This window comes from Esox lucius, chromosome 3 (assembly GCF_011004845.1).
Source record: "Esox lucius isolate fEsoLuc1 chromosome 3, fEsoLuc1.pri, whole genome shotgun sequence".
NCBI lineage: Eukaryota > Metazoa > Chordata > Actinopteri > Esociformes > Esocidae > Esox > Esox lucius.
This window is the reverse complement of record NC_047571.1, coordinates 31,120,275-31,133,833: the sequence shown is the minus strand read 5'-3', so window position 1 is coordinate 31,133,833 and position 13,559 is coordinate 31,120,275. Positions and strand designations below refer to the sequence as shown.

Below are 13,559 nucleotides of genomic sequence, written 5' to 3'. Positions count from 1 at the left end.
TTAATTTCTCCACCATGGGCTGAACAACAGGTCAATATGTTAATTTCTTAACAGTGGAGTGGACAACAGGTCAACATGTTAATTTCTTCTTAGTGGGCGGGACAACAGGTCAACATGTTAATTTCCTCTTAGTGGGCGGGACAACAGGTCAATATGTAAATTCAGAGCGGGCTGGACAACGGATGTTCAGGGCTTCACATGCAGGTCATCGCATCCCATTGCTGGGCCACCGCTACATGCTGTCATTCAGTTATGCACTTTCATGTATTTTTATTTCATATAACCAGAGGTTAAATAACGAAGCCTTAACCGATGAGGCCCGCAGGCACATTTAGAAAGGGCTATTTTATTTGCTTAACATAGCCCACCCCCATGAATGCAGACCACCCTAAAATGGTCTCTGGGGGGTTGAAAGCCATTTTTGAGATTCCCCAACGCCAACTTAACGTTTCGAACATGGCCTAGTGGAAATTCGCTGATCCCGTTGAGGAAAACGGTGCTTGTCTTCGCGCAGCCTTTTCTCTCCTTCTTTGCCGACTCACTTGTACCGAGACAAATCCCTCCAGGATGACTTGCTGAGACCACAGGGATGGCTGTTGTCTTCAGCGGTCCTCAACCTCTTAGTATTTCTCGATTCCTCCAAGGGGATGACATCAAGCCGGAGGCCTTTTTCCACCGGGCACTTTTTGTAACTCTTTCCAACCCGATTCCGTTACTCCAACCCCCCCCCCCCCCCCTCTTTTTTCTCCCCTCCCTTTGGAGGCGCAAGCCGGTGAGCTCAATCCTCTGGAGGGACTTTCAGAAACTTTAGGTTTTGTTAAACAGCACTTCGTTTCCAGTTGTTTTAGACCAAACATTTCAGGTCAGCGGAAGGAGACGTGCAGAGAAAATGACACCTTGGACCTTTGAGACGCTGTCGTCTCCTGTTTGCCAGCATTCCTCGCCGCCTTGCAAGAAGTGACACCTAGCAGCGGAACAGGAGGTGCGTCCGGCTTCTGCCCCCTCGCGCCTACTGACTGCCGTGTCTGTGTGCACGGCGTCATGTATTTCTCTTTTCCAACTGCCGTGTCTCAGAGAGGCAACCGGAAACTTACTAACCTCTAACCTCGGCGTGTTTTCGATGTGTTTTTCGACTTTTGTTCAACCATGTATATTTGTTGTCTTGCTTGTAGTGCATATGCAAACACTAGCCCTTAACTTGCGTTTAAACTTTTCCGTTTAGTTAAAAAAAAATGGTTTTTGATCTCCCTGACCTGCCTGAAAGATGGACTGGGTCTGCTAGTGTTTGTAGGTTTCACAGTTGACCTTTGAACCTTTTTCGCTATCAGCTCTGACATAGCTACAAGAGGCGACACTATAGCACTAAAAAGCTAAATAAAGATTTAACAACACTTAATGGATGGATAAAGGGTTTCTTTTTCAATTATTCCACGATCAAGCCTTACTTATAGCGTGTCATTTCTTTCAAACAACTGATTCAGCTAATGAAACTATCGATTAAATCAGTTTCTTTTGCAGGAACAAAAACTGTATCTCTGGAGTTCAGAGTGCCAGAATTTTTTACAACATGGCTGCAATGCCGATTCAGTAGACTATTGTCTTTCAAAACAGGCTGTGGATTGTGAGTGGAATTCAGCCAAAACGTACATTGTGGTCATTTGCCTTAAGAACTCAGTCGGTCGTGAAGTTGGCAAAAAGATTCACGTTCCTGCAAAATGACACAAATATGGTTTAGACTGTAGCACGGGTGAGTCAGTCCGTAACTCTGGACTCAGTTTGAAGTGGACGAAGCGCCAGACCACTAAGAGCTGTGAAATTCCAGAGAGCCTTTTGGAATATTGAACAGAACTATTACTGCAGCCTGGTTTTTATGCGCTTGTGGTGGATCAGTTTCAGGACGCAAACATCTGGCATAGTCATCTGGGAGTATTGAGTAGCTCTGAACTCGTGTGGTGTTTCCACCAGAGTCAACTCTTCTCATTTCACTAATTTCAGGGATCTACTTTCTGTTGTCGACCTTGTCGCAAAGATCTGTCGGTGTGCACACATTAGTGGATGCTCTATGATGAATGGCAGTGTGTGCACGTTAGCAGATGCTCTATGACACATGGCGGTGTATGCACGTTTGCGGATGCTATATTATATGTGGCAGTGTGTGCATGTTAGCAGATGCTCTATGACACATGGTGGTGTATGAATGTTAGCAGATGCTATATTAATGTGGCAGTGTGTGCAGGTTAGCGGATTCTGTATGACGCATGGTGGTGTGTGCAGGTTAGCGGGTGCTGTATGACGCATGGCGGTGTGTGCAGGTTAGCGGGTGCTGTATGACGCATGGCGGTGTGTGCAGGTTAGCGGGGTGCTGTATGACGCATGGCGGTGTGTGCAGGTTAGCGGGTGCTGTATGACGCATGGCGGTGTGTGCAGGTTAGCGGGTGCTGTATGACGCATGGCGGTGTGTGCAGGTTAGCGGGTGCTGTATGACGCATGGCGGTGTGTGCAGGTTAGCGGGGTGCTGTATGACGCATGGCGGTGTGTGCAGGTTAGCGGGTGCTGTATGACGCATGGCGGTGTGTGCAGGTTAGCGGGTGCTGTATGACGCATGGCGGGTGTGCAGGTTAGCGGGTGCTGTATGATGCATTGCGGTGTGTGCAGGTTAGCGGGTGCTGTATGACGCATGGCGGTGTGTGCAGGTTAGCGGGTGCTGTATGACACATGGCGGTGTGTGCAGTTTAGCGGGTGCTGTATGACGCATGGCGGTGTGTGCAGGTTAGCGGGTGCTGTATGACGCATGGCGGTGTGTGCAGGTTAGCGGGTGCTGTATGACGCATGGCGGTGTGTGCAGGTTAGCGGGTGCTGTATGACGCATGGCGGTGTGTGCAGGTTAGCGGGTGCTGTATGACGCATGGCGGTGTGTGCAGGTTAGCGGGTGCTGTATGACGCATGGCAGTGTGTGCAGGTTAGCGGGTGCTGTATGACGCATGGCGGTGTGTGCAGGTTAGCGGGTGCTGTATGACGCATGGCGGTGTGTGCAGGTTAGCGGGTGCTGTATGACGCATGGCGGTGTGTGCAGGTTAGCGGGTGCTGTATGACGCATGGCGGTGTGTGCAGGTTAGCGGGTGCTGTATGACGCATGGCGGTGTGTGCAGGTTAGCGGGTGCTGTATGACGCATGGCGGGTGTGCAGGTTAGCGGGTGCTGTATGACGCATGGCGGTGTGTGCAGGTTAGCGGGTGCTGTATGACGCATGGCGGTGTGTGCACGTTAGCGGGTGCTGTATGACCGTATGTGCCGTGAGGGTTGGTGTCTGCAAAACGTTATGAGTTGACAGGAAACTAATGGAATCAACAGTCTCCAAACCCATGGGGTTATGATGATCACAGAAAGGCATACTTTTCAAAGATTGGCTACATAGACCAAACATCTTTTTTTACATCTTTTTTTTTATTAAATACGTTTTTCATTTTTCTTTATTTTCTATCTGCCTTCCCTCTCTCATACTCAGTTGAACTGGGAAAGAGGAAGCTGTGACCCTTTTGCCCTTTCACCTATGACCCTGCCTTGGTCAATACAGGAAGCCCATTAGTCACAATAGGCTGATTATGAGTCTCCTTCCCTAAACCCGTCTGCTTCCAGTCTTTGCTGCTCCCTGGACCACCAATTCACCTTGAAATCTCTTAAAGAACACCATTCACAAAGGGACAATTTGTATTATTGCCTTTGTTATTTTTATCATAAATAAGTACACTGGAACTTATTATAACATTGTTATAACATTAAATACTCCCAAATTAGAATAAAATGTGGCCACAACAAAGTCCATGAATCACAGGTGGAATAAACCCATGCTCCAAATGAGAAGAAAAAGTTGAACAATTCAATTTACACAGTACAATGCGGAATCCCTTAGCAAAATCCACACTGCTTGGGGAGCTGGTTTCACTTATGCTTGTTAGATAGTCTGCGCAGCAAATTCAACAGCCCAATTTTTGAGGAAACTGCTCAGCGTTTAACAGTGTGCGTGTGGCATTGTGTTGACATTGAGCTGTCAACTGGTCATTGAGGAAACTTGTAACCTTTGCCATTAAACTTTAGGCAACAGTACAAGTTAAACCACATAGCACTGGAGTTGGCAACATAGAGTTGCTTTCCTGTGTGTGTGTGTGTTTTTCTTTTACACCAACACACTTATTGGCTCACTCACTGAGGCACTTAAATACTTCCTGACACTCAGGTGACCCCTTAACTTGTCCTCTCACAGGGCCTCTCTCATATCTACTGCTATCTGCTTCCACACATCTCCCTGTGTCTCTACATCTTTCTGTCTCTTCCTGTCTGTCTGTCTCTTCCTGTCTGTCTCTTCCTGTCTGTCTCTTTCCTGTCTGTGTCTTCCTGTCTGTGTCTTCCTCTCTGTCTCTTTCTGTCTGTCTCTTCCTGTATGTCTCTGTCTGTCTGTGTGTCTCTGTCTGTCTGTGTCTTCCTCTCTGTCTCTTCCTGTCTGTCTCTTCTTGTCTGTCTGTCCCTTCCTGTCTGTGTCTTCCTCTCTGTCTCTTCCTGTCTGTCTCTTCCTGTCTGTGTCTTCCTGTCTGTCTGTCTCTTCCTGTCTGTCTCTTCCTGTCTGTGTCTTCCTGTCTGTGTCTTCCTCTCTGTCTCTTCCTCTCTGTCTGTGTCTCTTCCTCTCTGTCTCTTCCTGTCTGTGTCTTCCTCTCTGTCTGTGTCTCTTCCTGTCTGTCTCTTCCTGTCTGTGTCTTCCTGTCTGTGTCTTCCTCTCTGTCTCTTCTTGTCTGTTTCTTCCTGTCTGTGTCTTCCTCTCTGTCTCTTCCTGTCTGTCTGTGTCTCTTCCTCTCTGTGTCTTCCTGTATGTCTCTTCCCTTCTGTCTGTGTATCTTCCTGTCTGTCTGTGTCTCTTCCTGTCTGTCTGTGTCTCTTCCTGTCTGTCTGGGGCTCTACGTCTGTCTGTCTCTTCCTGTCTGTCTCTGTCTCTTCCTGTCTGTCTCTTCCTGTCTGTCTGTGTCTCTTCCTGTCTGTCTCTTCCTGTCTGTCTGTATGTCTTCCTGTCTGTCTTTGTCTTTGTGTCAGCGGGTTTCAGTGACGTAGGACCTCAGACTGGGGTCAGGGTTGTGGTGGAGGGTCCGGGCCTGGTAGGACCTCAGACTGGGGTCAGGGTTGTGGTGGAGGGTCCGGGCCTGGTGGGACCTCAGACTGGGGTCAGGGTTGTGGTGGAGGGTCCGGGCCTGGTAGGACCTCAGACTGGGGTCAGGGTTGTGGTGGAGGGTCCGGGCCTGGTAGGACCTCAGACTGGGGTCAGGGTTGTGGTGGAGGGTCCGGGCCTGGTAGGACCTCAGACTGGGGTCAGGGTTGTGGTGGAGGGTCCGGGCCTGGTAGGACCTCAGACTGGGGTCAGGGTTGCGGTGGAGGGTCCGGGCCTGGTAGGACCTCAGACTGGGGTCAGGGTTGCGGTGGAGGGTCCGGGCCTGGTAGGACCTCAGACTGGGGTCAGGGTTGCGGTGGAGGGTCCGGGCCTGGTAGGACCTCAGACTGGGGTCAGGGTTGCGGTGGAGGGTCCGGGCCTGGTAGGACCTCAGACTGGGGTCAGGGTTGCGGTGGAGGGTCCGGGCCTGGTAGGACCTCAGACTGGGGTCAGGGTTGCGGTGGAGGGTCCGGGCCTGGTAGGACCTCAGACTGGGGTCAGGGTTGCGGTGGAGGGTCCGGGCCTGGTAGGACCTCAGACTGGGGTCAGGGTTGCGGTGGAGGGTCCGGGCCTGGTAGGACCTCAGACTGGGGTCAGGGTTGTGGTGGAGGGTGTCATGTCATGTCATGCCGTGAAGTAGTGATTGAAAACAGCGCCTCTCATGTGGAAGAGCTAAGTTCCAATCTATTGAGAGCAATGGCATTTATTAATTATTTCTGATTCCACGATTCTCTTATATTTTCACTTGATGAAAAAGTTAGTTATCGTCACCTTTATTGATAGTTATTGTATAAATGTCATTCACGAATGAAAGAAAAAAGTATGTTTTTTTGACATGAAAGAAAAAAACATCTTTGGCAGTCTCGCTAGTAATTGCTCAATTCGTATGACTATTCCAGTAAGTTAGTAGATACTGGTAAAGCTTATTACTGGCTAATATGTTGTTAAAACTGCCAGTGGCAAACGCAATACATAGCCGCTATTTGTGGAGGAGGTAAACTTAGTAACAAACGTTAGTCAGTTTAACTGTATCAATGTCATTCACAAATGGCCAATTAACTATTAAAATGGCCAGTGGCAATGGACGATTGTTCAGGATAGAGACACCCGGGAAATGTCCAGCTCCGTGGTGTAGTGGTTAACGACACAGCCTTTCACGTGGGCGACCCGGGTTCGAATCTAGAGATGGCAACTCTTTCTATTGTGGGCCAGCTGTACTAGGCTTGCCTGGTTTCTTGTTTTTTTTTGGTCTTTATTTTTGCGGTTTGTGGGGTTGGCCTGTGTGATCTTTTGTCCTGAGGTGATTGTGTGTCTATAAATAGCTGTGATATAAGATTGTAGCGGATGGATGAATGGGGATGAATGGAAGCCTGGGCAGAGGCTTAGTGGAGGTTAATCTGTTGGAGTATTTAATCATGTTTATGGTGGAGGCATGAGTGTGTTGCTTTAACGGTATCTGTCTGAGAAACACTCTCTCATCTCGTAGTGAGTTTGGTTAGTTTCAAGGTTACATCAATGGCTAAAGCAGTCTAGTCTTTAGGACTTGATGCTAATTGCATTATTTGCCTCTTTGCTCTCAAGGCTCTGATTGAGAATACTGTTGGGGGCGGGGGGGGGGGTCGTCAATACTCAGAATTGTAACAGACTGCTCATTATTTGCACCTTTTTACAGGCAATTAAGATTTAAAATTAGAATGTTCTCTCCATTTGCTCTGCAGTTTTCTCCTTTTGCAAACACATCTGATAACATAATTTTATGAATTGGACTCATTTCAATCCTTTTCTTTATAGTGGAAAATGCTGAGTACCTGGATGTCCATTAGCATGCCTCCTTGTTTCTATGTGTCAGAGGAGGGCACAGAATGGCTCCATATTAATCCCAGTTTATCCTTTTTTCTTTGTGTTAATCAGAAACTGGGCAGTGGCATGCAGTCAGAGGAGGGCACAGAATGGCTCCATATTAATCCCAGTTTCTCCTTTTTTCTATGTGTTAATCAGAAACTGGGCAGTGGCATGCAGTCGGAGGAGGGCACAGAATGGCTCCTGGAGCTGCTAATGGAGGTCCAGCTGCAGCAGTACTTCCTGCGTATCCGCGATGATCTAAACGTGACGCGCCTCTCCCACTTCGACTACGTCAAGAATGAGGACCTGGAGAAGATTGGCATGGGGCGGCCTGGTGAGTAGCCACAGCCGGGATGAGACCGGCCATGTTCCGGTTTACCGTCTTCAGGACCAAGATCACCTGACATCACACAAGAAAATGAATTGTGGTGAAAAGTCTGGATTTTTTAAGTCCTGACATAAAAACAAGCCTTTTCAGGCTTATGGTTTAGGGTCAAAGTTGGGGTTAGGGGTGTAGGTTTAGGCATACAGGGTTAGAGGTGAGGTTTTGACTTACAAGTTAGCTTATTGAGGTTTAGGGTTAGTAGTTAGGGGAAATTGAATTTGAGGTTAGCCCTGAAAATGAATTAAGTTTTGTGCATGGCGTGCGTACAGGGGTCTTTCTTTCTGAGCGTTATTGTCCCAGGTCATTTAGTCAGGGAGGCCTCGACCGTAGTCTGCCAAAAAGCCCCTATCCATGAAACGGAAGGCCATGCCAAAAAGGGCCATGTCTGGGTGTCGGAGGGCCTCTTGCTTCGATTGCTGACTGGACGCGCCAACGACCCGGGGAATGAATGGCAGCCTCAGACAAGGTAGGAAATGCCAGTCAGGGAAAACGGATGACTAACGCCAGAGTGTCGTAACGAGTCAGTCTGAAGACAAAACCTGGATTTGTTCCTCTGTGCCTCAGCTGTTATGACAAGGGCCTGTGGATGACATGTAGCTATGCAGCTCTACATAGCACAAACCTGGCAGAGTGGTTGTGTGCAGCTTGTAGGAAAATAAACTAAAACATGTAGCAGTGCTTCAGGCTGTCGCCAAATGGTCACATTTCTCAACCTTTTTTCATAGCTTTTCCGGGTACCCGTGACCTTCAAAAATTAAATCTTCTGGTTTATTTTTCTCCAGTTTCGTGGTTTGGTCGAATGGTATTGTGAAACATTGTTTTCCTGATATCAAACTCTCCGTCCCTGTTTTGAGTTATGTGTTCGGCTGGGAATGAACCATCCTCTCCCTCACTCACCCCCTTTCTCTCCCACTGTTACACAGAGCAGCCCCCCCCCTCCCCCCCCCGATGGGAATCGAACCCACAATCCACGGGTGAAATATCCTGTGTACCGTACTTCTAGGTTGTATGTGTTTGTCCTGAAGGTAGGCGTGGTTTTAAAAAATAAAACGACTTGCTTCTTTTGTCCCTTTCTGGACCCTTCCCATAAACCACCCTATTCCCTGTAATGGTTTAGTACTTCTGTCCTGAGATGGTCTCTGGTCTAAAGTAGTGCACAAGTTCCTTTTAAAATTGACTCGATTAAAAAGCATCACCTCAGGTGTCGGGGGGAGGAGGCCCCAGGGAACTCAAAAAACCAACTGCAGGAGAACAACTCCTCTCTTAATGTTCACACTTCTCTACTCTCTGTTCGCGGGGGGTGCAAGTTGGGGGAGAGAGCGGGTGAGGGTGGGGGGAGGTAGAGAGCGCGCCAGTTGCAGTGAGACACAGGACGAGAAAGAGATTCAGAGTAAAAAGGGAAAGAGCGGAAAGCCTGCCAATTTTATTTCCCTTAAGCCAATTTGACACGGCCAAGGGTCCTTAAGCATATTAGAGGGAGAGAAAAACAAACCCTAAAGCTCATGTATTTTCTGTTCCGTTCGTCACACTCCAAGCCCTCTCTGTATGCCTCTCTCCACTCAGATTTCCTGCCACACACTCCGTTTATATACAGTATCTCACAGAATTGAGTACGACCCTCAAATTTTTGCAAATATTTGGTTGTATTTATTCCTGTGACAACACTGAAGAAATGACGCTTTGCTACAATGTAAAGTAGTGAGTGTACAGCTTGTATAACAGTGTACATTTGCTGTCCTCTCAAAATAACACAACACACAGCCATTAATGTCTAAACCGCTGGCAACCCCTAAGTGAAAATGTCCAAATTGGGCCCAATTAGCCATTTTCCCTCCCCGGTGTCATGTGACTCGTTAGTGTTACAAGGTCTCAGGTGTGAATGGGGAGCAGGTGTGTTCAATTTGGTGTTATCACACTCACACTCCCTCATACTGGTAACTGGAGGTTCAACATGGCGCCTCATGGCAAAGAACTCTCTGAGGATCTGAAAAAAAGAATTGTTGCTCTACATAAAGATGGCCTAGGCTATAAGAAGATTGCCAAGACCCTGAAACTGAGCTGAAGCACGGTGGCCAAGACCATACAGCGGTTTAACAGGACAGGTTCCACTCAGAACAGGCCTCGCCATGGTCGACCAAAGAAGTTGAGTGCACTTGCTCAGCGTCATATCCAGAGGTTGTCTTTGGGAAATAGACATATGAGTACTGCCAGCATTGCTGCAGAGGTTGAAGGGCTGGGGGGCTCAGACCATACGCCGAACACTGCATCAAATAGGTCTGCATGGCTGTCGTCCCAGAGGGAGGCCTCTTCTAAAGATGATGCACAAAAAAGCCTGCAAACAGTTTGCTGAAGACAACCAGACTAAGGACATGGATTATTGGAACTATGTCCTGTGGTCACCATGCTGCAGCTCAATTTGGACATTTTCACTTAGGGGTGTACTCTCTTTTGTTGCCAGCGGTTTAGACAGTAATGGCTGTGTTGTGTTATTTTGAGGTGACAGCAAATTTACACTGTTCTCCAAGCTGTACACTCACTACTTTACATTGTAGCAAAGTGTCATTTCTTCAGTGTTGTCACATGAAAAGATATAATCAAATATTTACAAAAATGTGAGGGTTGTACTAACTTTTGTGAGATACTGAACATAGGTTTTCATTTCATTCTCTTATTTCTGTAGAGTGAGCTTAGAGTTGCAACTTGTGAGTAGATTCATATATTGGATAAATATATATATTTTTTGGTCTGTGTCAGTCATTAATATTAATTGTCTCTTCCAATATCCATGTTGGGTAACTGTTTGTAAACGTAATCAATCAATCAATTAAATGTCTGCTGAACAAAAACATGTGACAAAAATATTTTCTTGTGCGTACAGAACCATAACTGGGTTGTTTTCCAGCACTTGGTTTCATTCACGTGGTTAGGAGACGGTGGCATAGGTGTTAGCTGTACAGCCACTGTTTCACCCCAATCTCAATCCTTGCTTTCCTTGCATGGTGTATAAAGGTCAACAGATCTCCCCTGAAAACTAACATCCTGGAAGATTTGGGGCCCCAATCCTCCTTCAAGCTGTCGCTAATTAGGCCTGGCAATTTGACCACGGTTACAGGCCCTCCATTAGCTGAATCATAGGAGTCACAGTGCAACACTTTCGCGGCAAAATTAGCTAAATAGCCAGGTTTCCAATCTACCCTGCATGTAGATTGAAAATGGCAATTAGAATGATACCAATTGCTGCTAGTTTACACTGTTATGTACATGTATATTACTGCCGTACTTCACATATCTACATTTTAAATAATACTACCCAGATTGCTGCTTGTTTACAGTACTATTTTCTTTAAGCTGCTGCTGGTGTACAGTGTTATGTATATATTTTTGCATATATATTCTCAAAGTATGTAGTTTGTCGGGTGCCATAACATAAGAATGTCATTGTGCAGGATGAAGCTGCGTTCGGTGTTTTTGTCAAATAGGGTTAGGGTTAGGGTTGAAACTTCAAACATGCCATGGTGGTGTGAATATTAAGTCGACAGGTTTTGGAGGAGTTTCTGATTGTTGGTCTGTATAGTTGGTTCAATTATTTTGTTCTCTCTCTCTCTCTCTCTCTCTCTCTCTCTCTCTCTCTCTCTCTCTCTCTCTCTCTCTCTCTCTCTCTCTCTCTCTCTCTCGTCTGTCTGTCTCTCTCTCTGTCTGCTGTCTGTCTGTCTCTCTTTCTACTGTCTGTCTCTCTCTCTGTCTGCTGTCTGTCTGTATCTCTTTCTACTGTCTCTCTCTCTCTGTCTGCTGTCTGTCTGTCTCTCTTTCTACTGTCTGTCTCACTCTCTGTCTGCTGTCTGTCTCTCTCTCTGTATCATCCCTCTGTTTCCGGCTGTTGTGTCTCCAGGGCAGCGACGGTTGTGGGAGGCAGTCAAGAGGAGGAAGACCATGTGCAAGAGGAAGTCCTGGATGAGTAAGGTACTGGGCCCCGTCCCACGACAGTACCACACAACAACACACACATAACACACACCGTTCACCATCACTTACCACATCAGTACCACACAACAACACACACATAACACGTACTATCACTTCCAAAATTCCTTTTCAATTGGATTGGTATCACAACTGAACATATAATTTGAAGTGTTGAATTTTCACTTCAAGGTATAAAATGACCTGCATCTGATCTGGTTACTGTCTTAAGGCCTTAGTTCCTCTCCTGTGGTAAGTGGCAGGTGCTTACGTGGTTAAAAGTAGCCATTCAACCATTTTAAAGGACCGTATACAATTTAAAGGACCAACAAAATATTATCTCTGTGTGCTACGGAGTATGTCCTGAACGCCCCCCCAGATTATTTTCCATTTTATTATTTTTAATTGTCAGGAATTGTGTTTGATTGGTTGTTTATGACATTGTGGCGTGTACCAGAGAGTGACTAGGGGGTTATACATAAACCACTGCCCGACCCCTCGACGCCTCACCCCCGCCAACCTCCCATCTGTTGACAGCATGCCAGGGATCACACACCCCTCCAGTTGCAACCCAGCCAAGTGGGCTGACCGTGGGGCGCTGGATATAACAGAGCCCTGGTTCTCCTCAACACACACACTGCAAAAAAATATCTTATCAAGTATATTTATCTGGTTTTCTCTGAATAAAATCTAACCATCCTGAGAATAGGTAAAAAAAAAAATGTAACAAGCTAAAGTTGTATTACATAATACCGTTTGGTTTTAGAAAATGTGCCTTGAATTAATTTGAAGTAATTCGTCTTGTTCCATTGGCAGATAATTTTTGTCATTTCAAGGAAATATCTCCTTAAATTTTGTTACAGTTTTCTTATTTTTTAAAGAAATGTTTTGCAGTGCACCTGCCACCACACACACACACACACACACACACTGACTGACAAGGAGGGGGTGGTGGAGAGGGCAGAATGTGGGGGAGGAGGGAGACAAGAAGAGAGAATTTCAGTACCTTACTTCTTATAACTCCCATCACTGATGTCTACAGAGAGAGAGCCTTAAAGAACAAGAGAAAAGGGGGGGAGAAGGGAAAAGAGACAGAAGGGGGGGGGGGGGAAGGGAAAAGAGACAGAAGGGGGGGGGGAGAAGGGAAAAGAGACAGAAGGGGGGGGGAGAAGGGAAAAGAGACAGAAGGGGGGGGGGGAGAAGGGAAAAGAGACAGAAGGGGGGGGGGGGAAGGGAAAAGAGACAGAAGGGGGGGTGAAGGGAAAAGAGACAGAAGGGGGGGGTGAAGGGAAAAGAGACAGAAGGGGGGGGGAGAAGGGAAAAGAGACAGAAGGGGGGGGGGAGAAGGGAAAAGAGACAGAAGGGGGGGGGAGAAGGGAAAAGAGACAGAAGGGGGGGGGGAGAAGGGAAAAGAGACAGAAGGGGGGGGAGAAGGGAAAAGAGACAGAAGGGGGGGGGGAGAAGGGAAAAGAGACAGAAGGGGGGGGGTGAAGGGAAAAGAGACAGAAGGGGGGGGGGTGAAGGGAAAAGAGACAGAAGGGGGGGGGAGAAGGGAAAAGAGACAGAAGGGGGGGGGGAGAAGGGAAAAGAGACAGAAGGGGGGGGGTGAAGGGAAAAGAGACAGAAGGGGGGGGGAGAAGGGAAAAGAGACAGAAGGGGGGGGGAGAAGGGAAAAGAGACAGAAGGGGGGGGGGAGAAGGGAAAAGAGACAGAAGGGGGGGGGAGAAGGGAAAAGAGACAGAAGGGGGGGTGAAGGGAAAAGAGACAGAAGGGGGGGGGAGAAGGGAAAAGAGACAGAAGGGGGGGGGTGAAGGGAAAAGAGACAGAAGGGGGGGGGGTGAAGGGAAAAGAGACAGAAGGGGGGGAGAAGGGAAAAGAGACAGAAGGGGGGGGGGAGAAGGGAAAAGAGACAGAAGGGGGGGGGGAGAAGGGAAAAGAGACAGAAGGGGGGGGAGAAGGGAAAAGAGACAGAAGGGGGGGGGAGAAGGGACAGAGTTAAAGGCACAATCAGACACTCCTCCCCCTCTCGGCAGCCCAAGCCGCTGTCTCCCCGTTTACAAAGTGCCTCGGCAGATAGCACGTCTTTCAACTTCAACAGTCCTTGAGCTATCTGAGCTCCACGAGGCGCTGTGATCCGGACGCCCCGTGTGTCTGGAAACTGTGGTCGGATATCTGCTGGGCC

The 13,559-nt window shown here is 47.7% G+C and overlaps 1 protein-coding gene across 7 annotated transcripts in view; it reads left to right on the top strand.

Annotated features, from left to right (window-relative positions):
• tnk2b (tyrosine kinase, non-receptor, 2b) overlaps nucleotides 1-13,559 on the top strand; it is a 59,486-nt gene that overhangs the window by 31,101 nt on the left and 14,826 nt on the right. For 6 of the 7 annotated variants that reach the window (XM_034290420.1, XM_034290416.1, XM_029117649.2 and 3 more), the window contains 2 exons: nucleotides 7,189-7,366; nucleotides 11,307-11,377. In XM_034290420.1, the coding sequence (XP_034146311.1) occupies nucleotides 7,204-7,366; nucleotides 11,307-11,377 (234 nt within the window). In that variant the 5' untranslated portion in view covers nucleotides 7,189-7,203. Of the gene's footprint in view, nucleotides 1-961; nucleotides 983-7,188; nucleotides 7,367-11,306; nucleotides 11,378-13,559 lie in introns of those variants that run through there. The other variant, XM_034290426.1, reaches the window with a different exon arrangement.